At 38.4% G+C, this 24370-nt stretch overlaps 1 protein-coding gene across 2 annotated transcripts in view; it reads right to left on the reverse strand.

Moving 5' to 3' along the window:
- prkd1.L (protein kinase D1 L homeolog) overlaps nt 1-24370 on the reverse strand; it is an 88828-nt gene that overhangs the window by 12285 nt on the left and 52173 nt on the right. The window contains exons 3-7 of one of the 2 annotated variants that reach the window (XM_041573339.1): nt 10565-10696; nt 6604-6764; nt 6234-6257; nt 1003-1291; nt 718-892 (exon numbers count right to left, since the gene is read on the reverse strand). In XM_041573339.1, coding sequence (XP_041429273.1) covers nt 718-892; nt 1003-1291; nt 6234-6257; nt 6604-6764; nt 10565-10696 — 781 coding nt within the window. The remainder of the gene's footprint in view (nt 1-717; nt 893-1002; nt 1292-6233; nt 6258-6603; nt 6765-10564; nt 10697-24370) is intronic. The other variant, XM_018229061.2, reaches the window with a different exon arrangement.

Genomic DNA, 24370 nt, shown 5'->3' on the forward strand with positions numbered 1-24370 from the left:
AAGGACCGCAATGGCACAGTTTGTTAAAATATTGTGGTTTAACCATTTGCCAATATCATCTCCAGCTGAAACTACTTGCTGCCTTAAAGGGATACTGTCATGGGAAAAAAAAAAATTTAATAGTGCTGCTCCAGCAGAATTCTGCACTGAAATCTGTTTCTCAAAAGAGTAAACAGATTTTTTTATATTTAATTTTGAAACCTGACATGGAGCTAGACATATTGTCAGTTTCCCAGCTGCCCCCAGTCATGTGACTTTGTGCTCTGATAAACTTCAGTCACTCTTTACTGCTGTACTGCAAGTTGGTTGTACTGCAAGTTATCACCCCTCCCCCAGCAGCCTAACAATAGAACAATATGAAGGTAACCAGATAGCAGCTCCCTAACACAAGATAACAGCTCCCTACTAGATCCAAGAACAGAATTCAATAGTAAATTCCAGGTCCCAAAGTGACACATTCAGTTACATTGAGTAGGAGAAACAACAGACTGCCAGAAAGCAGTTCCATCCTAAAGTGCTGGCTCTATCTGAAAGCACATGACCAAGCAAAATGATCTGATATGGCTGCCTACATACCAATATTACAACTAAAAAATACACCTGCTGGTTCAGGAATTACATTTTATATTGTAGAGTGAATTATTTGTAGTGTAAACAGTGCCATTTAGAAATAAAAACGACATCATAAAAATCACGACAGAATCCCTTTAAAGTTACCTGATTGTCCGGTCTGATGCATCCTGATCCTGGTCTGCTTCCTGCATTTCTCCATTTTCACTACGGCAGCCTGATATGGAACCTTCGGAGTCTGTTGTGGGGGACTCATCCATGTCCATGTCGGGTCTATTTTCATAGTCATCGCGTCCCTCCTCCATCATTACATCAGTAAGGTCTTAAAAACCAAATTAAAGCAGACAGGAAATATTAAGGGCAAGCAGCTCTGCATGAAACAACACATTTGCATAGCACAGAGTAAGGTGAAAAATAACAAGCCCAATTTACCTCCATTAATTGCGTCCTCCCCCAGACAGTTGTGAGGCACTCTCGGTGCGCAGCGCTTGTGGCAGTTGAATTTGCAGTCCTTGCACTGCAGACCCTGGCGAAAGAGGCCTTTAAGCAGTTTCTTGCAGTGCTGGCAAACAGTCGGCCGTGTGTATGAGTGGATAACAAATGTGTGAGGCACCTTCACCTTTGTCAGGAAGAACTTATCCAGTTTAATCGGGCGGCCAATGTGTAACTGAGAGCCGGATCTACTATGTCGACCAACAAAGGATTCAGATGGAGATTTTTGCTGTGGATTTAAACAAAGAAAGGTCAGGTAATGGAACTGCAAGTCATGTCCATTCACCGCAACTGCAATGCCATAATATAACTTGAATATCAATATAGTGACTTAAAGGAGAAGGAAAGCTACCAAAGCAGTTTATTGCCAAAAGATTAGCCACAATAAAGCAAGCTATAACACTACATTTATTCTGCAGAATGCTTTACCATACCGGAGTAAACAGCTCTAGAAGTTCTCTCTGTTTGTTTAGGATAGCAGCTGCCATATTAGCTTGGTTTAAAATCACTTCCTGCCCGAGTGTCTCTCAGCTTACTCATAGCTCTGGGTTCAGATTACAGCAGGGAGAGGGGAAAATGGAGGGGGAGAGGGAGAAAGGAGGAAACTGAGCATGCTCAAGCCCTAGCCCTGGAGGTTTATGCTGAAAACAGGAAGTCTGATACAGAAGTCCATATGTACACAATAGAAGAAAATAAATGCTGTGTTTCTTTTGACAGAGGACTCAGAGCAACATTACTTTGACAGTTTAGTGATGTATTCATATCTTTCTGATAAAGCTTGCTTACTTTTAGCCTTTCCTTCTCCTTTAAAATAGTTTATAATTAAGGTTACTTTTTCTCTTTTTCTTTTTTAAGGCTTAATTACAATAAGAGCTGATTTTTGGAAATGTAATGTCTTCCTCAAAGGTGTGAATAGTTCATGCAACAGGTTTTCTTGGAGGTGACAACCATAACACAAGTATAAATTTAGCTTTACTATCAAACGTAGTGGTACATTCAATGGAGTATTTGAGCCAGCACAGAAGCAAACTCAAAACCACCCAGAGCCTCCAAAAACATACAGGCAGGTTAACCGGAACCTGTTAAAGGGGTTGTTCACCTTTAAATTAACTTTTAGTATGATATAGAGACGGATATTCTGAGACAATTTGCAATTGGTTTTAATTTTTTATTATTTGTTGTTTTTGAGTTATTTAGCCTTTTATTCAAAAGCTCTCCAGTTTGCATTTTTTGCAATCTGGTTGCTAGGATCCAAATCACTCATGCAACTATTCACTGATTTTAATAAAAAAATGGAAAATGAATAGGAGAGGCCTGAATAAAAAGACGAGGAATAAAATTAGCAATAACTATACATTTCTAGCCTTACAGAGCATTTGGTTTTTAGATGTGGTCAGTGGCCCCTCGTATGAAAGCTGAAAAGAGTCAGAAGAAGAAGGCAAATAATTAAAAAAACTATACAAAATAAATAGTGAAGACCAATTGAAAAAGTGCTTAGAATTAACATATTCAAAGTTAACTTGAAGGTGAACTACCCCTTTAAAATTTGCCTTAGTGTGTGTGTGCGCATAGTGACCTAAGGGTAGTAACACACGGGGAGATGTCACCCGCGATTTTTAAAAAGCGAGTTTCGGCCACAAGACAATCTTCTTTCTGCAAGCAAAGATTTCAGGCAATTTCGGCTTCCGATCGATTTGCATCCCATAGTGCACCATAGTGCTTTCTCCATCCACACCGGCTGGACGTTCTTCAACAAGACCAATGAGCCTATCTACGTCAAAGAAATGCTTTAAAAAAGGCATTTTCTGCAGCGTATTGTCGCGAAATTGCCTCCATAGAAATTACGTCCATACTTACGTACTTACGACATGCCGCACACAGGAATTTGCATACTATAGTGGCTACTAATCTCCTCGTGTGTTTTGCAAGTGCAGATTTTGACTACTTCTGAATAGACATGCTATTTCTAAAAAATTGCTCCAAAAAGGATTTCTGTGCGTTTTGGGACTACAGGAGATTTCTAATAGCACTGTGTGTAGTAGCTGCCAATTGACATTTTTCTCTATGGCAAGACAAAACAAGCGACTTGTCGCATAAACTCGCTTTTAACATCTACCCGTATGCCAATACCCTTAAGAGCATAAGTTTCACTGGGGCAGAGACTGAAACGAATGATGTATAATCTCTCTAAATCGGTGCAGAACATGTCAGTGATATATGAATGGTAAGGGCACACTTGGCGATTCGGGGAGATTTAGTCGCCTGGCAAATAATTGCCTCTTCTTTGGGGCGACTAATCTATCTGAACGGCTTCCCCCTGTCTTGCCTCACGAGGAAACTTCGGAATACGAAGCGACGCGTGTGCCATGCCGCAGGTGACTTTTCATTATAGCCGGTGAAAGCCGTTCGGGGAGATTAGTCGCCCCAAATAAGAGGCGATTAGTCGTCAGGCGACTAAATCTCCCCGAATCGCCAGGTGTGCCCTTACCCTAAAAGAGGCTAATAATAAAAACCACTCTTGCTCATTTGCACCAACTCACACACTCCTAAGCATTCGTCAACATATTCAAAATTAAGGATGCAATGTATCCAGGATTCGGTTCGAGATTTGCCCTTTTTCAGCAAGATTCTGCTAAATCCAAGTGCCTGGCTGAACTGAATCTGAATCCAAAAAATCATGTGACTTTTTTTTTTTTCCAAACAAGGAAGTCAAAAATGTTTTAACCATGTGCAATACATGTGGTTCCCCCTCCCCCTCATTCGCATATGCAAATTAGGGTTCAGATTCAATTCAGGATTCAGCTGAATCTTTCACATAGGATTAGGGCTGAATCCTAAAATAGTGGATTTGGTGCATCCCTATTCAAAATCAGTTTTTGTTGAGATGTACTGTTCATGCCTTTGCAAAATTAGATGCTGAAACCTACCTGCTGGGACATGGAGCTGGAATATCTGTAGCAATGGGGCAAAATATACTTCTGAGAGTAAACAGACAGATGCTATATACTGGAGGCTACACAATTGTTTCTATTATTATTGGCTTTACCGTTACATTTTCCAATTGAGCGTTATAGGAAAGTGAAAAACAGTAGGTAAAGATTGTTGGGTATTTTTATTTCCACGGCATTGATACAGCACTGATTCATGTTTGAGACCACATGTGTATAAAACATTGCTGCTTTAACACTGCCCAGAGTGCTAACCCTAATAAAAAATACTGCACTTCCCCACAGTCACTCACATGGTGGCTCTGCTGGACTGAAAGAGAAGACCCTGGAGCCTTAAAACTTGATACTAAGTCTAGCTGTGGGCCATTTCCAAGGGATTTTTGTTCCAAGCTGAGCTCTGGCTGGAATGGCTCCAGGAAATGATTGCTAAAACCAGATTACATGATGGAAACTGCAGCTGATGGGAAGCTCAGTGAAAAGGTGCCATAACCCATTCAGTGCTGAGGAGGTGCATAGCGACTTTATTCATCGGCACTGGGCAGCTACAAACAGTGGAGCATGTTTTTAGTGGATAAAGTGTCCAATTATTCGTGGATCTATTTGATGATCTAAGCCTTACACTTTAAATCTGTTTGAAGTTATTATCCCAACTGCATGAACAAGGGGTTAAGAAAACGAGTGCAATGCAAAAAGGACAGGAGGGGTAAGGGGTGCAGAACTGTGCACATCTGTCTGGCAGCTAAGGGATTAGGGAGTTTTGTGAATTCAGGAAACAGAAAGGATGCGGCGTGGAGATGCGTGAGGTGACAGCGTGCAGTATGGTGCTCAGCCAAAAGCTGCAACTAGACACAAGCCAAACCAAACATCCCTATGGCCTGGAACCCTGTATTTTCCACCCAGATTTCCATGCCCCTGAGTGCACACACCAACACATTGAATCCTGGAGGAATCATGCAATCTCTCTGTAGCGGAAGGACTGTCTATGCAGAGCAAACTACAGAACCTCTTCGCACGCACAGAAAATTAGGATATAACAGTGTGTCGTGTCTACCAAACTGATCAAAATATATGATATTTTTTACATTAATTCCATTGTTACTTATACAACATATCTATAGCAATAATCGAATGCACATGCATAAGCATTTCATTGAATATTCAACCCTATTCGTGCTAATCACTCATACTGACACAACCTTCTACTGATTTTGTCCACTATGCCCACACGTACATTTCTATATTAATGTTAATTTGCTGCAAAATCATGTCCTTATGTAGGCAATCACTGTACACATGCAGAATACCGTGCTAATCTCTGTGCACATGCAGAATACCATGCCAATCTCTGTAAACACGCAGAATACCCTGCTAATCGCTGTGCATGTGCAGAATACCTTGCTAATCTCTGTGCACATGCAGTTTACCCTCTAATCTCTGTGCACATGCAGATTACCCTCTAATCTCTGTGAACACACAGAATGCCCTGCTAATCTTGGTGCACTTGCAGAATACCCTGCTAATCTCAATGCACATTCAGAATACCCTGCTAATCTCTGTGCACATGCAGAATGCACTGCTTATCTCTGTGCACATACAGAATACCCTGCCAATCTCAGTGTACATGCAGAATGCACTGCTGATATCTGTGTGCATGCAGAAAACTCTGCTAATCTATGTGCACATATAAAAAAAAACCCTGCCAATCTCCATGTACATGCAGAAAACAAAAACTCTGGACATCCAATTTGGATCCCGCTGAAAGCCTCTTTTACCTAAGGAGCCCTAAACATATGAAACCACTTTTCCTGATTAACACTTACATATATTTGAGGTTTGTACCAGTGTTAGTGTACAGATATACAGGACATGCATTATAACTTTGCTCACACAAAATACAAACATAATGTGCATTAACACACACACAAACATAGCTCATTAGACTCTACCCACATGGCAGGCTTCCACTCTGGTATGCCATAGCATGTGTACGAAAAACATAAAAACATGCTATTTCAGCAGTCTTAGCACAAGCACTAATGTGAACATATAGGTCCTAACCCCCACCCAGTACAGGCACCATGCTACTCTGACCTCTGCTCCCTTCTACAAATGCACTAACCAGCTAATGGCTGAATCCCTTGCAGCAGCAGCAGCAGCAGTAGTCAGACACATGGAAGGATGAACAGCTGGGGTTGGAAAATAAGATGAAAAGACATCACATACCTCATAGCTGGGACTGAGAGGAGACTGAGAAAGGAAGGGGAGACAGGTTGGGAGAGAGAAGAGAGCCAAGTGTTAAAATGGACTTGCGTGAAAAAATACCTGGATAGCACAGAGAAGGAAGGGAGATGTAAAGGCATCTGCATATACAGCCATAAACTCTTTCAACAGCCTATATAAAGCAGATGGCCAACCAAAGCATCCAATGTGTTAAGAATGTTTCAGAAGGGAAATATGTGACCTGACGAGGGCATACTAGATCAATGCACAATGTTTACCTCAACTTGATCAGGTGATTTATGTGCCCACTAAATATAAACATGTGGCACTTTATTTATGGGGGGTATTGCTGTATTATCCCATCCCTTCATACCAGTAATGGCTCATCAGGAGTACTGGGGAAAGATTCAACGGACAAAGTGCGAATGCTGGACAATCCAGTCAGCGAGACGTTGGACAATCTGCGCTTCCGGACACCGCTACAGTTGTTGGGTATCTTGAAGGCGCACCTCTTATGGTAGTTAAGACCACATCCTGGAAGGAGAAATAGAATCTCATAAATATCTGAGGGTGGTTTGGAAGCAATAACTGTTAACATGCTAATATTGGGCAACAAATAGATAAGTTCCTAACCAGTTCCTGACCAGTTCATTATCAGAAGGCTTCTCAGTGGACTGGTAATTCGTTTAACAGATACGTCTGCCACACGTCAGAATCAGGAAGTAAGTGAAACTGGTTTCATTGTCTTCTTTAATGCCAGAAATACTACAAACCATAGTTAGTTCTTAAAGGGGACCTGTCATCCTAAAAATAATTCCAAATCCTATTTTATCACATTAGTCAAGCAAAATAAACTTTAATTACGCTATATAAATTATTTGATTCTTATTTCTTTCGGCCTGGAAATTCATAATTATAGCAAGCAGGCAGGCACCATTTTGCGGACACTGTTTTTAAGGCAAGCTTTGAATCATCTCAAAATCTTTTTTTGTGCACCAGAATGGGGGACCTGATGTCCATCCCCATGCACTGGCTACACAATTAAATAGTGAAGAGAGAGGGGGAATGTGGGGAGAACAGTCACATCTAGGAAGTGCTGAATGGAAAGTGAAAGTAATCGCCTGCCCCACCTCTATGTCTAAAGCATAGAGGATGGGCAGGCAATATTTGTCAGCTGAGATTTTTAAATTAGTTTACAACTAAGAATGCTTTCATACTAAATAGAATTTGGATTTCATGTTTAATTTGAAAAGGACTTTTATTATACAGCTGGGTGACTTTAATTATAGCAATAGGCAAAAAAGTATGCTCAGCACAAGTCCTATTCATTGAGTTCATGTTGAAATGGAATACGGCCCCTTTAATAGGAAATAAAGTCACATCTATAGCAGAGTGACAGAAATTATGTATATGGCTACAGAGGGGTTTGGAAGTTATCATTATGAATCCTTAAAGGGGATCTGTCACCCAAAATTTCCAAATCCTATTTTATCATGTTAGCCAAGCAAAATTAACTTTAATTACACTGTATAAATTATTTGAATCTTGTTTCCATCAGTCTGGGAACTCATAATTATAACTAGCAGGCAGGAGATATTTTGTGGAAACTGTTATTAAGACAAGTCTTGCATCATCTCAGAATCTTGTTTGTGCAACAGAATGGGGGACCTGATGTCCATCCCCATGTCCTGGCTACACAATTAAATCGTTAAGAGAACAGGGGAATGTGTAGAGAGCACTGACATCTAGGAAGTGCTGAATGGAAAGTGAAAGTAATTGTCTGCCCCACCTTTATGCCTAAGGCATAGAGGTGGGGCATCCAATATTTGATTGACAGCTGAGATTTTTAAACGAGTTTACAACAGCTATGAATGCTTTAATAAAAATGAATTTGGATTTCAAGTTTAATTTGAAAAGGACTTTAATTATACAGCTTTTTATGTCTGGATGACAGGTCCACTTTAAGTACAGTAGGGCTGATATACAGTCATACATTAGGTGGTAAATTGAACAAGTGCAGTTGCCGTCAGCAACCAACCAGTTCTTTGCTTTCATTTTTTTAACTTTAAGTAGACTCTTCTAAAGGAAATGGTTGATATGTGCAACTTAGCATGTTTGTTCATAAATCAGCCTGTTTTATGTGCTGTGACTGACAGTTGTGAACTGAATTTCTCTGAAGCAAGTGACCTCGGTGCTCAGAAAAATTTTGAGAAAAAATATTTCAGCCGATCTTGGAAAGATGTCCTGAATTAACCAGCCTTGAGGTTGTCTGGATTAGTTCTGCTTTAACTTAAATCAACCATTATCATTGTATCATTGTAGAGCAATTCAATTTATCAAAACGATCCAGCCTCAGAATACAAAGAGACAATTTGATTGCAGCTTTCTCTTGCTCCAATGTATCATCAAGTTGGTGCAAGTATCCATTGCTCCTGCTTGGTACTTTAAGATTATTATTAAAATGTATTTTTAGAGCGCCAACATATTTCACAGCTCTGATACAAAGAAGAGCATCCAAAATGGCAAAGCTTTTTCCAACTTTATAAAAAATGTACCATCTAATAGGATTGGGGTTTTAGAGCAGGTCTTTTCCATTTTGATCTAGTGTTTTGCCAGGTTACTAATTAAAGATACCATTATGAGGTAGACTACCTACATTATCAATATATATAGGTGATTGGATTAAAATGCATAATTATTAATATGGTATGACCCATATATTGCTAATAATGCAATGCAGCATATGTCACTGAAGTCATGTTCTCCTTTGTGCTGGTGAACGTGCCAAGAAGATATGGTAGAAGCATGATGACACTTGACACTGGCATTCAGATTTGAAAGAACTAGGAGCTAATCAGGGTGGGGAAAAGAAGCACTATGTTGAAAAACACTTGTATTGAAAGTGTATGAGTTCAGAGAGTGAGGAGCAAAATATGAAACAGCAAGTAATAAGGAGATACAATACATCTATCACTTCTATGATATATCTCAGCTGAAGGATATACTCGCATAAAATGAGGTATTTGATAGTGTTACAGCTGAAGAAGACACTCATATATAATGAGATACAAGTTGCTAGTCTTTGGGGGGGAATTCACAAAAAAGTGGTAATACTGAGACAAAATAAAAGTGGAGATAAAAATGTCAGATTTCCCACCAAATTCACGAACCTCTATCTTCACTTTTGTGAATTTGTCTTTTAAACATACAGTTTTCAGATTTTGTCTTTTGCACAATATTTTAACAACATTTATTGCTGAATTTGTCTTTAGCTCTTACTAAACCTGTCAGTCAGACATCAAATTGGAATTCCGGGGGAAGGGGTTATTTTACCTAGGAACATTATACATCATTTTTCCTGGGCTTTCTAAATCTACCTACTGTATATGTTTGTGTAATTCCACTTCTGTAACAAGATATAAGGGTCTAAATAGAAAAAATGCTATTTTGCATAATATTTGTATCAGAAATATGTTTTATTATTTTAGGTTGTGTCTCAGTGCTACTAAAATAAAATAATTGGCTGGGAGGCTTCACTTTTCCTTTAGATTTATATAATATATTCACTCAAGTTACTAATATTGCCTAATTCATTAAACTAAAACTAGTAAAATAATGTGTGAGTTACAATTATATAAAATACACTTTTTTTTGTTTAATCCAGGTTTTACTTCTTTTGTTAATGAGGCTTTTAAGCCTATAGGGTTAGACAGAAATTTGTGCCCTGACTATAAAATGCTAATCCCTATTAATATGATAATTATTCCACAATGGGGCACCTACAAGAGCTGTGAATTGAAGATTGGGTGAACCAAAGTAGAGCAAATTATTTTAGAACTGATAAATGTAGTTTAAAATTAAATTTTTGCACCATTTTTATGTCTTTTGAAAGACACATTCATAAAAGTGTGTATAAACTGTCTTTCTTTCACAAAAAACATTAAAAGTGCCTTTTGAGTCGGAATTTAGGCAGATTTCTGTTTATGAATAGAGAGAAAGTATTTTTCTCCAGTTTACCACCACTTTTACTCCAAAAATGGGCTATCTCCACACTTTGTGAATTCCCCCCTTTGTATTAGTAGCCAATATAATTTATTAACTTATATTTCACTGCAACCTACAGTATATTGTCCAGGTTTAACAACTATTACAGTGAGTTGATTTTAACAGTACTTCAAAGTATTGCCATTGTTATAACAATACGGTAACATATATCTGTCTGTCATATCACTGCCGATGGACAGAAGTTCTTTCCTAATTGGGATGTGCAGCTAAATAGCTCTTATTTCCCAAGGCTCAGATGTCATGCAATGCAGACTTATTGTTATACTTACCCTCACACTTGAGGCCCTGTCTCACCAAACCCCAAAGCATCTCTCCGCAATGGTCGCAGAATGCCGGCGCTCGATAAGAATGGACAAACAATGCATGGGGGCGGATCTGGAAATCTTCAAAAGTGGCTGAGGCTTTAAAATAAAAAAAAAAAAAAGTTAAAGATATAGAGTACATATCTTTAAGTAAGCATTAAAAGAGAAGTTTTTATACAGGTCATGGAACTCCGAGGTAACTTCTAATATCCTCATATTTTGCAACTGCGGGTACTTTATTTATTATAATACACAAGTTTTGGTGAGTCATGTGACAGAAATGACATCAGAACTCACCGTTTATAACTGATGACATCAGAACTCACCGTTTATATATATATATATATAATGCAGTTTATTTCAACTACATAATAACCTTTTTTTTATTTTGGTATCTGCTAGTATTTTTTATATTCTTATGTATAAAAAGATAAATATAATAGATTTTGTGCTAGATTTATTGTTACAACTACTCCATGAGTAGCAATAGCATATTTAATTTTTTACTGCAAAGTAATTAGCACAGGGAGCAGGAGCAGTGTTTTCTGGCAGAAAGGGAGCAAGGAGTGGCAGTGGCTGGGTGGTGGGTCCTTGAGTCGGACACCTGGTGAGCCCCGGGTACCCCAGTACAACTCTGCAGAAGGGGTTAAATTGCCAAAGATATAGTACTTTAAAGATAGGCAGGATGAAGGCAGTCCCTGCTCCACGGAAACAATCGGAGTGGAAAAGCAATTTACAGACACAAACAGGAGCTGAGCAGCAGAAATAGCACACCATTGGTCATAGCATTAGTATATGTGTGTACATCACACTAAAATTAAATTTTAAGGTCCTACCCTTTTAACTGTTTACAATTGTCCTGAATTTCAGTAGATATTGAAGGTGTTGGAAATCACTGCACCCACCACACTGCAGAGATATGTTTGTGGCCATTTTGCTGTGGTTTCTGACCTCCTACAAACAACAGCATTATTTGATAAAAACCAATCTCAACCACAGACCAAAACACTTAAAAGAAAGGGGGGTAAACTTTTAAGAGCAGCGCACCTTTCAGAAAATGAAAGAAGCAAGTGAGACGATATCACCAAGACTGTGAACCAATAGCATATGTAACAGTTCATTTGCAAGGATAAAGGATGATAAAGACCATTTGGGAACTTGATATATATGTTCCCTCCTAAAACATATGGCAGATTTAAAGAAACCAGCTTCCTAAAGTTGTCACTACACACAGTTGGCCAATCGGTGGTCCCAGGCCAACAGTCGGACCATAACTAGGTCTTATGGGGATCCATTGGGAGTTGAAATTGGGAGTGGACTACATCAATGCTCAGATGCAGCCCTCACTCGGCCAAACTGATATCTGGCAAGTTTCCAACCAGGTATTGGTCGGGAAGGCTGACCAAAATGCACTATACACAGGCAGATAAGCTGCCAAATGGGCCTTTTCATAACTAAACTCATGTATCATGGTGTATCAGCAGTTGCTACTAGTGCAACCTACTGGCATCATAGATTTCCAAGTTGCAACTACAAGTAGCGGAATTCCCCTCCCCTAAGACTCATTTTCTTTGCCCCAATTCCTGACCTAGAATCAGTTAAGCCCTTTATTTCAATATATAAAAAAATAATTTTTAAAAGCTTTTATATGTTCTTTAATGGCACAATTTAATGCCACCGTTTTTATTCAGATGACTTTTTTTTTTTTTTAAATCACAAATTGAAAAAAACAAACTAGGGTTCTACCGTTTTGGAATTTGGCCAAATGTTTTATGGAAGATTCAGTATTCAAAAGAATGCCAAAAATACATGGATTTGGTGCATCCAAAGCCTCAAGATTGCTTCAGAAAATTATGTAGAAAAAATTATGTGGATTAAGGTTATTTTTTTTAAAAAAAAACCTGACAGTTGTTGCTAGTAAAATTTACATACATGAGCCAACATTAACTCCTCAGGGGACTCGCCAATTAAAGTACACCAAAACTCAGTGAACAAATCCCAGGAGGGAAAGAAATTACCAGAAGAGTTTTGCTCATTTCTATTCCCCATAATTTTATTCACTGCTCTTTCCCAGAGATATAGCAGAAATCTGTGACAAGGCTTTATGATGCACCTTTGAATCATGCTGAACACTGAAGGAATAGTCTCTCAGAATGTGTTTAACTTCTTAAAGATAGAATATATATATATATATATATATATATATATATATATATATATATATATATATATATATATATATATATATATATATATATATTTTGTAATTTTTCCATCTGTTGCTTTATTTTTTAACACTAAAACAGGTTTTGAATTATATGCAGTAAAGACACAGACCCTCTATTATATAGGGATATTGTATTTAAAAAGGAAGGGTGTGAATGAGTGGTTTGTAGCTTAAATAAAATGCTCTTGAAAGCAAGAAACCCTTCTCTTCTGACTGACATGTCTAGTGTCCAACCAATACCTATGAAGCTGCAGATATAGATTTTACTACATAAACAATATTATACTTGTTTGAAATGCTACTGCCACCACTATAAAATGAAAGATGAAAGTTAAATGTGCTTCAGACAGAAAGATGGAGTACACTGTGTCGCTGGGATGACAGGCAGTCAGTTGTGTATTAAATCCCTTTTGATAAAGGTACTCTTTGCACTTCCTCAACAACGCTCAGTCCTTCTTCATTCCATTCCCAAATAAACACTACCTATTGATGCAAAGGGAACCCTGGTGCTACCTCCTAGTCAAAAGGTTATGGTAGCTCAAATGCCCAGTGCAAATTTTGATAGCCATAAACTTATAAATAAATAATTTGCGGAATCTAACTTTTGGGACAAATCATATATTTAATATTTATACAAATTCAGGCTTCTATGGAGCAGCTTAAAAAAAACAATAAAAGTATTACCAAAAACTTGGTCTGCCCAAAACATAACTTTGTCCTGTTCTTTTTACAGTGACTAGAAATGAGTTATGTGTTCAGCTACATATCTAGTAAATGTCATTGAAGGCAGAGGAGAATGTGTCCTTGCTGGCAGTGAAATTCTTTAGTTTTATAGGTTACAGGCATATATTTTACCCCTAACGCAATTGCAAATTGAATGGTTCAGGCCTTTAATTAGCTTGCCTTTGACTGGCAGGAGATTGACCTCATTTAGGCTGCAGACTGCATTTTTGCAAGAAAGGGCCCCCATTATCATTCACGGCTTACATTCAGTAACAGTATCAGTTAAAGTTGAGGTCCAGACAAATTGAACCTGTTGTTTTAAGCAAGTTTGCTATACACAGCTATAAGCACAAATTCTCCCTGTATGTGTTAAATATATAGGAAATATACCCCCACATGTAATAAAATGCACTAAGTTTGCCCAGGAGCAGTAACCAGTAGCAACCAATAAGATGTTTGCTTTTAAACATGTGCATCTGCTGATTGGTTGCTATAGGTAACTGCCCCTGTGCAAACTTAGTGCCTTTAATTACATAACCCCTATAGTATGTTATTATACTTTTGGAAATATAGTATAGTATTAGAAAACGCCCAATAGAATTTAGTAAGAATTACTTTAGCAGCTCAGTGTGTGATTTCATTAGTGAAGCTCTTTACTGGGATCTAGACAGTGTTGGACTGGGGAGGGTCCAGGCCCACCAGGGCTGCCACTTTAGGGGCCCGAACACACCCGCCTTAGGCCCCCAACTGCCCCCTCCACAAAATCCAGGGCCCCCACGCCAGCCGCAACCCTCCTCCATTCACCTCCCACCTCTAAGGGTCAGGGCACATGCTCAGATTCAGGGAGATTAGTCGCCCAGCGACAAATCTCCTTTTCTTTGGGATGACTAATCTCCCCGAATGTAAGTCGCACTTGGAGCGCTTTGCTTTCCGAAGTCTCCCGAAGTTTCCTCGTCAGGCAACTTCGGGTGACCTTGGAAAACGAAACTCTCAGGGAGATTAGTCTCCCCAAAAAAGAGGAGATTTGTCGCCGGGCGACTAATCTCCTTGAATCTGAGCGTGTGCCCTGACCCTAACCAGCTCGTTCCTGCAATTCTTCTATTGGTCGGGGAGGGAAGAGGTCAGGGAGCGCAGAATGCCAGGCAGGCATGGAGCGAGTCTGACCCTGAATCTAGAGAGTCAGTATGTAGAAATTTATCCAATTCTGTTCATATGTAGCTTTATCTGACTGAAAATGCAACTTGCAAATGCAATAAGCATCCTTTTTTAAAGTGTTCAGATTATATCTCACATATACCGTAACTTTTAGGTGCATTTGTTTAAAGGAAAGCTACGGAGGCATTTTATTGCTAATAGATTAGCTGCAATAGTGCAAGCTAGAACGCTATATTTATTCTGCAGAATGTTTTACCATACCTGAGTAAATAGCTCTAGAAGCTCTCTGTTTGTTTAGGAAAGCAGCTGCCGTATTAGCTTGGTGTGACATCACTTCCTGCCCAAGTCTCTAACTGCTCACTTATAGCTCTGGGCTCAGATTACAGCAGAGAAGGGGAGGGAAGAGAAGCAAACTGAGCATGCTCATGCCAGGGGCAAGGAGGTTTATGCTGAAAACAGGAAGTCTGATACAGAAGTCCATGTGTACACAATAGAAGGAAAGAAATGCTGTGTTTCTTTTGACAGAGGACTCAGAGCAGTATTACTTTGAGGGTTTACTGGTATATTTAGGTGGAACTTTCTGATAAGGCTTTCCTAAATTTAACCTTTCCTTCTGCTTTAATGCAAACAAAGAACGGAGCAAGAAAACCTTTATAACGGAAACAACCTCTGACTAATTTGGTTATCATCTTCTAGATTATCTCTGGCACCTTAATGCCCTTCTTAAAATGGCCATATATAGGTGTGCAGATTTTTAGGCTATATTAGACAAATAAACGTCCGTTCCAATCTTCCAACCTGCAATTAATTATTCAGATTAATATTATACGAAAGTTATGTCTGAGAAATAGTAGTGCCAGTCACCCATTGATATCATCATGCAGAGATATTATCGGAAGACGATATAAATCTCTTAAACTGTCCGATCTACTGAAAGACCGAATGCCATGGCACGAAAAATGTTGAGACACACTTTCGTTTTGTACAATGGTATCTTTGTGTCTATGGCCTCCTTTAATATCCTCCTTACTAGTACTTTATAGAAAGACAGAGTTTAACTTTCCTCCTACACTACTCGTTAACAATCTTTGTCAAATTTGGCCAAACAACTATTAGGCCAAAAAGGTCTGAACTGTTGTCACCAGAAATCTAATTTGATCATATGGAAACACAAGTGCCACTGATGTTACTGTATTCCCGGATTACAATGTGGCAGGTCAGGAGCCAATACTGTATGGGGTTAATTTTCCCTGTTTTAACAAACTAAACCTAGGGGCAGATTTATCAAAGTGTGAATTTAGAATTTACCACAATAAAACTCACACACTTTCTATTTATTCCTATGGGATTATTAAACGCATATTTATCAAATGGTGAACTCCTTTTATAAGTATGATTCTAACAGGATATAGGAATGAATAGAAAGCGAGCAAATTTTTCTGCTGTGATTTCAAAATCACGCTTTGATAAATCTGCCCCTAGTACCTCAAAAATACATAAATCAAACTGGAGCTTTAAAGGGGTTGTTCACCTTACAACACTTTTTTTCAATGCAGTTGGTTTCGGATAGTTCACCAGAAATAAAGACTTTTTCCAAACACCATTAACTATGTGCGAATGTTTTTCTAATATTGAAGTTTCATTTTTCACCATCTTTTGTCTTTCTAAAGCAGCTCTGGGAGAAAGGGGGGGGGTTGCCGACAAACTGTTCTAAATATATATATTAGTTGATAAATTTCTTATCTTTGGGTAGTGGTGTGTGAGTCGAGTAATTTAGTACTGTACCTTTAAAATTTGTAAAAAATTTATTATAATAACGTATGTCGTTTTTGCAATCAATCCCCTGTTTAAAAAGTGTAATGTTTCACTGCTGGTTTCCTTAAAGGGGATGAAAAATTAAAAAGGAAATTGAGTAAACTTGCTCAGATTCCTCTTGCAATTTACTTATAAAAGATGCTAGCAGTTTTGTATGTATGGGATCCTTTATCCAGAAATTTGTTTTCCAGAATGCTCTCCCGACCCTAACCCACCCCCTCCTAACCCACACCCGGCCCCCTGTTCCCCCTCTATTTATAGACCCCCCCCCCACAGTGACGTCAGGAAAGGGTAGGGGGCGAGTCTATAAATTTAGGGGTCGGAAGCCGGCAATCCTAGGTCGCAGGAGAAGAGCTCAACCCGAACCTGCCCACAACCCGAAGATTTTGTACAGGAGCCAGTCCCACGGGTTTCAGGATGGACCGCACATCACTCCTGCTGAGCAGAATACCTGGGTTTCATTAAAGGCAGCTGCTATAATTGATACAATAGTTGCTAATATTTCACAGATACTGCTGAGAAATGTATCTACTAATGTAGCAAATTGTAACCGTTTAGATTTTGCACCTGAATTACTGAGCTGCCAGACAGAGACAGGAACATTAAACTTAGATTTTGGGAAAAATAGTAAAAACTACAAAATGGAAAGCAAACGAAAGAAGACGTTTTTATCTGAACTGAAAGCGTTTGGAAGGTGAACACCCCCTTTAAAGGGGCACTATACCCACTTTATCAGTATGGCCTAAATGAATAGGGCTTGTGTAGACAACAACAATCCACTCTGTAGCTTAATTAAATCATTATTTTTCAAAACATTTCAAACACTGCCGATGCCACCTTTCCCAGGGAAAAACTGCACCATTCTGCATAAAAATAGACGTCACCAGCACATTTCATCTATATTTAGAAAGCACAAATTTGTAACATATAAAGTCATAAAACTAGCCCCTGTTTAGAGACAGTAAAGGAACAAAATGTAATGTTCTATGGCACGTACTGGCAATGAACGTGCTAGATTACTAACACTGGCTCTTACTACTTTGCCTGAAACAACATTGCTTTTTGACTTGTTACGTCAATCATTTCGTTAATTTATTTACATGGCAGCCAAAAGCATCTATTCTTTATATCCATATAATACACAAAAGCCATGAATATCTTGTAAATTATATCCTTATAAACGGTGAGTTCTGATGTCATCAGTTATAAACGGTGAGTTCTGATGTCATTTCTGTCACATGACTCCCTAAAACTTGTGTATTATAATAAATAAAGTACCCCCAGTTGCAAAATATGAGGATATTAGAAGTTACCTCGGAGTTCCATGACCTGTATAAAAACACTCGGCCTTCGGCCTCGTGTTTTTATATGGTCATGAAACTCCTCGGTAACTTATAATATCCTTATATTTTACAAGAGGGGGTACTTTATTCACTATATTATATCCATTTTGAGTTTAGTGTTTCTTACAGGTACGATGCATACATATTATTACAAGATTTCAAGAAAGGGCAAAGTACAGTACATGGCTCTGTATAATTTATATAGCACCAATTTACAGTCATATGAAAAAGTTTGCGAACTGCTCCTTGGAGTTTTGTTTATCATCGGCTGAGCTTTCAAAATAGCAACTTCCTTTTAATATATAACATGTCTTATGGAAACAGTAGTATTTCAGCAGTGACAAAGTTTATTGGATTAACAGAAAATATGCAATATGCATCATAAAAAAAGTCAGGTGCATAAATTTGGGCACCCCAACGGAGATATTACATCAATACTTAGTTGAGTCTCCTTCTGCAAATGTAACAGCCTCTAGATGCCTCCTATAACCTTTGATGAGGTGAACCTGGATTCTGGATGGTGGTATTTTTGACCATTCGTCTGTACAAAAATCTCTCCAGTTCAGTTAAATGTGATGGCTGCCGAGCATTGACAGCCTGCTTCAAATCATCCCATAGATTTTTGATGATATCCAAGTCGGGGACTATTCCAGAATATTGTACTTCTCTCTCTGCATAAATGCCTTTGTAGATTTCCAAGTGTGTTTAGGGTCATTGTCTTGTTGGAATATCCAACCCCTGAGTAACTTCAACTTTGTGACTGATGCTTGAACATTATCCCGAAGAATTTGCTGATATTGGGTTGAATTCATCTGACCCTCGACTTTAACAACAAGGGCCCCAGTAGTCCCTGAACTAGTCACACAGCCCCACAGCATGATGGAACCTCCACCAAATTTGACAGTAAGTAGCAGGTGTTTTTCTTGGAATGCGGTGTTCTTCTTCCACCATACAAAGCGATTTTTGTTCAGACCAAATAACTCAGTTTTTGTCTCATAGTCCAAAGCACTTTGTTCCAAAATGACTGTGGCTTGTCTAAATGAGCTTTTGCATACAACAAGTGACTCTGTTTTTGGCGTGAGTGCAGAAAGGGCTTCTTTCTCATCACCCTGCCATACAGATGTTCTTTGTGCAAATTGCGCTGAATTGTAGAACGATGAACAGATACACCATCTGCAGCAAGATGTTCTTGCAGGTCTTTGGAGGTGATCTTTGGGTTGTCTGTATCCATTCTCACAATCCTCCGCATATGCCGCTCCTGTATTTTTCTTGCCTGCCAGACCTGGGCTTTACAGTAACTGTGCCTGTGGCCTTCCATTTCCTGATTACCTTCCTTACAGTTGAAACTGACAGTTTAAACCTCTGAGATAGCTTTTTGTAGCATTCCCCTAAACCATGATACTGAACAATCTTTGTTTTCAGATCTTTTGAGAGTTGCTTTGAGGATCCCATGATGTCACTCTTCAGAGGAGAGTCAAACAGAAGCACAACTTGCAATTGGTCACCTTAAATACCTTTTCTCATGATTGGACACACCTGCCTATGAAATTCAAGGCTTAACGAGCTAATCCAACCAATTTGGTGTTGCCAGTAATCAGTATTGAGCAGTTACAGACATTCAAATTAGCAAAGTTACAAGGGTGTCCAAATTTTTGCACAGTTATGTTCCTGGGAAATGAAAGACATACCACTGTTATCTGTTTGTTGAAAGTGGAGTAAATTATTATGCAGGCTGAGAGGGATTCCCAAACTTTTTCATAGGACTGTACACAGATCATATTAATAGTACAGGTATGGGCTTCATTAACTGGAAACAAGTTATCCAGAAAGCTCCGAATTACGGGAAGGTCATCACCCATAGACTCCATTTTCATCAAATAATTCAAATTTTTAGAAATTATTTTTCTCAGTAATAATGAAATAGAAGCTCACACGTATTCATAACAACATATAATTAATCCTTATTGGAGGAAAAACAACCCTATTGGGTTTAATTCATGTTTAAATGTTTTTTTTAGCAGACTTAAGGTATGGAGATTCATATTACGGAAAAATCCCTTATCATCTGGAAAACCCCAGGTCCTTAGCTTTTCAGATAACAGGTCCCATACCTGTTTTATAATAACACAATTTAACCACACACAAATGGATAAAAGTAATTGGGGCACAACAAACAGGCTAGGGGCATTTGGCCCTCTTCTCAGAAACTTTTCTTTTTATTCTTTTATTTTTCTTTACTTTTAACTTTTATTGTGCAGCATTTTTAGTTCCGTAGTGCATTACTAGATACAAAGAAAACAATCACCTCTGTCATGAGAATCCGCAAAATGGCCAATGCATATGTAAAACAGGATTACTGTAGTAGAAGAGATCGAAATATAGTACTGTACCTTTAAAATTTGTAAAAAAATACATTATAATAACGTACTGCATGTTGTTTTTGCAATCAACCTCCCATTTAAAAAAGTGTAATGTTTCAGTGCAGGTTTCCTTAAAGGGGATGAAAAGTTAAAAAGGAAATTGAGTAAACTTGCTCAGATTCCTCTTGCAATTTACTTATGAAATATGCTAGCAGTTTTGTACAAGTATGGGTTCCCTTATCCAGAAATTTGTTATCGAGAATGCTCAGAATTACGGGAAGGCCGTCTGCCATAGAGTCCACTATAAGCCAATCATTCTGTTTTTTAAAAATGATTTCCTTATTCTCTGTAATAATAAAACAGTAGCTTGTATTTGATGGTAACTAAACTGCATTAATCCATATTGGTGGCAAAACAATACCATTGGGTTTATTTAAAGTTTAATGATTTTTAGCCTCCTAAAGGTATAGCAATCCTAATCAAGGAAATATCCCGTATGCAAACAACTCCAGGTCTCAAGTATTTTGGATAATAGATCCTATACCTGCAATAACTGTGAGCTATCAAGAGGAAACCAGAGCAGACGGTAGATAACAAACAAACTCTTTGCAGAGTTAAAACATATTTCAAACCAAGTGTAAGCAGGGTCGGACTAGCACATTTGGGGCCCACTGGGTTCCAAACCTCAGGGGCCCCAGGCACATGAGCAAAAACAGCGCAGTGTAGATGTTGTGTATTTTTCCTAATATTATATTCTGTCTATACTCCCTAAAAGGGACAGCAGAGCACACAGAAAAATCAAAGATAATGAACTGAATTGACATTTCAATTATTTTTATGGTGTAATGGCTAATGTCATACAAAGTGCCAGCAGAAAAAAAGACCAATACTGATTTGAACCCCTGTGAATGGTTGAAATCTGTCCTATTTGCACAGTGACAAGCACTTGTTATTTAAGATTGTCATTAGAATAAACATCAAAGGGGTGGTTCACCTTTAAGTTGACTTTTAGTATGTTATAGAATGGCTTATTCTAAGCAACTTTTCAATTGACCTTCATTTTTTCTTTTGTATAGTTTTTTAATTATTTGCCTTCTGACTGTTAACAGCTTTCAAATGGGGGTCACTGACCCCATCTAAAAAACAAATGCTCTGTAAGGCTACAAATGTACGGTCATTGCTTCTTTTTATTACTCATCTTTTTATTCAGACTCTCTCCTATTCATATTCCAATCAGTGCATGGTTGCTAGGGTAATATGGACCATAGTATCCAGATTGCTGATACTGCAAACTGGAGAGCTGCTGAATAAGAATTTAAATAACTCAAAAACCACAAATAATAACAAATTAAAACTGTTTGCAAATTGTGTCAGAAAATCACTCTATCTACATTATACTAAAAAATAATTTAAAAGTGAACAACTCATTTTCTTATGGTGCCCATAATGGGCAGACCTGAGATGGCACCTCTCAAGCTTCTAGGCAAAAAGGACTGCCTTTTTGATATCAAAATATCAGTCAAGCAAAGTGGAAAGTTAGTCTGATCTAGTCTACAACTTGGTCAGCCAATCAGACAACTATATGATCATCTTTACAGTAAAAATAATCTGGCCTTTTTTGTCATAAAGGGGACCTATCACCTTAAGAAATAATTCCAAATCCTATTTTATGTTAGTCAAGGAAAGTAATCTTAATTTACACTATAAATATTGTTTATATCTTTTTTTAGTCTTGGAATTCACATCGCAGCAAGTGAAGACAGGTGCCATTTTATGTACACTGTTATTGATGCAAGTTTTGTAGCAAAATCTTATTTATGTGCCAGAATGGGGCACCCCGATGCCCATGCACTGGCTACACAAATATATGGTTAAGAGGGACGCAAAATGAGAGGAGTGCAGTGAGATCTAGCAAGTGCTGAATTGAAAGGGAAAGTAGTTGCCTGCCCTGCCTCTATGCCTGAGGCATAGAGGAGGTTCAGGCAAAATATGATTGACAGATGAGATCTTTAAAATATCTTAATAACAGTTATGGAAGTTTCCATTAAAAAAATAATATGGCTGAATATCCATTTGAAAACCATCAATTTTAGTAAAATTTGGCCATACACCAGATATTTAGTGGGTTGATCTATAGCCAAATTATTAATATAGGTTGAAGCCCACACATATGCCCACTGGGTCATTACATTTTGCATGAGGGGCATATCTAGTTTCAATCTAGTTTTTTTTTTTTTTTAATGAAACTGCTTTTTTATGCATGTGCACCAGTAAGGCAGCCGTGTAATTGTTTTGAATTGAAACCTGTCTTGCAGCTATTTTTCTGGGCTTATCTGAAAAGGAACAAGGCTTTAATACAGTATATCATTTCAGCTGTAACACACAGTATCCTACTACTAATAATCATTTAAACGTTAAATAAACCCTATAGGATTGTTTTGCTTCCAATATGGATTCATGCAGGTTCGTTATCAAGTACAAGCTACTGTTTTATTACAGAGAAAAAGATTTTAATAAAAAATTAGAATTGCTTAAAATGGATCCCTATGGGATATATGGCTGTCTTGTATTATGGAGCTTTCTGGATATTGGGTTTCCAGATAAGGGATCCCATTCCATTCATTTCAGCGATGTATAATGCTTAAACAATAAATAAAAGTAGAATATATAAAAGTACACACAGGGAGGACAAGTCAGACAAGAAATACAATAAATATACACAGAGCGAGTTACTGTGTGTGTGTGTATGTGTGTCACTATCTGTGTGTGTGTTACTGTGTGTGTCTGTATGTGTGTGTTACTTATTTACAATTTGTAAAATGAACATGGTAATCAGGGGGTGTGACCAAAAATGGGCGTGACCAAAAAAATTTGCCGCGCTACACGGGCCAATTAAAAATAGAGAGGACCTGCACGGCATACCTACGTACTTCCCCACGAGTGAGTGACCCGGCTGTTTGTGTATTTTACCACATATGGCCCTTGGTGAAATAAGTTTGGACGGTAGACACCCCTGATTTAAGTGCTATGTGGTAAGAGACAGTGGCATAACTAGAGTGCGCTGGGCCCCACTGCAAAAATATCTTCAGAGGGGCCCGCGCACTCCCATTCCCATTCATCCGCCTACTTCCTGTCCTGCCTCTGCCCTGCCCACTATCCGCCTCTGCCCCATGTACCGCCCTGACTCCGCCCACTCCCTCCTGACTTGCTTCCCCCTTCCTCTGTAAGAGAGAGAGAGGCTGGGGAGGAGCGTTTTTTATATTTTTCCTATAAGAAAGCAGACCCCAGAGTCTGGCCTAATGCAGACTGTGAAGTGGTTTAGGGAGTGATTTAAAAAAAAAAATGAGAATACTACAGTACTTTACTATTAGTGACACTGACATGTTCCTATCAATCCTATACAGCAATGTGTCAGTATCCCTAAATCAGATTTACATTACAGTTCACAAAAATGAAAAATAGGTGTCTAAAGGGAATAGAATGTATCAGCAATAAAACAATAAAACAGGCGCCGCTGTCCCACATGGGAATGTTTACATTAAAGATTAGTTGCCTAAGGGAGAAAGTATGATCATGTTATATAAAGAGTCCATAGAAAGATGGTTTGTAAATATATTCACAATCAGGCCTTCGGTAAGGGCAAGAGGGCATCCCTACAGATAAAAAGAGTGGAGTTTCAGTTTCAGCTCCTGAAAGGTTTCTTTTACAAGGAAAGTTGTGAAATGCAATCCCAAAAGCAGTCAGATTTTAGGGAGAAACCACAGAATATAGAGTTATGATATCAGTACATAATGTAGGTATGTTGTTCCAGGGACTGGCCAGATTGTTTAGATGCCATGCTGGTGCAATTCTAATAGTCTAATCCTACAGTCCCCCGGCTTAAAATCCCCCAATGTGATGCTGATCTTAGAGCAGATACACAGATACAGATACAACTGGGGACAGAATAATGACCAAGTGCCTTTTATCACACGTCGAAGGGTTAATACATTTCTTTGTCTGGCATGCCCATTTGGAATTGACTAATGGAAATATTAAAAGGGTTCAGTGTAAATGTTAAAGTGGACCCGTCACCCAGACATAAAAATCTGTATAATAAAAGTCCTTCTTAAATTAAATATGAAATCCAATTTCTTTTTTTTATTAAGGC

This window comes from Xenopus laevis, chromosome 8L (genome assembly GCF_017654675.1).
Source record: "Xenopus laevis strain J_2021 chromosome 8L, Xenopus_laevis_v10.1, whole genome shotgun sequence".
In the NCBI taxonomy this organism is placed as follows: Eukaryota; Metazoa; Chordata; class Amphibia; order Anura; family Pipidae; genus Xenopus; species Xenopus laevis.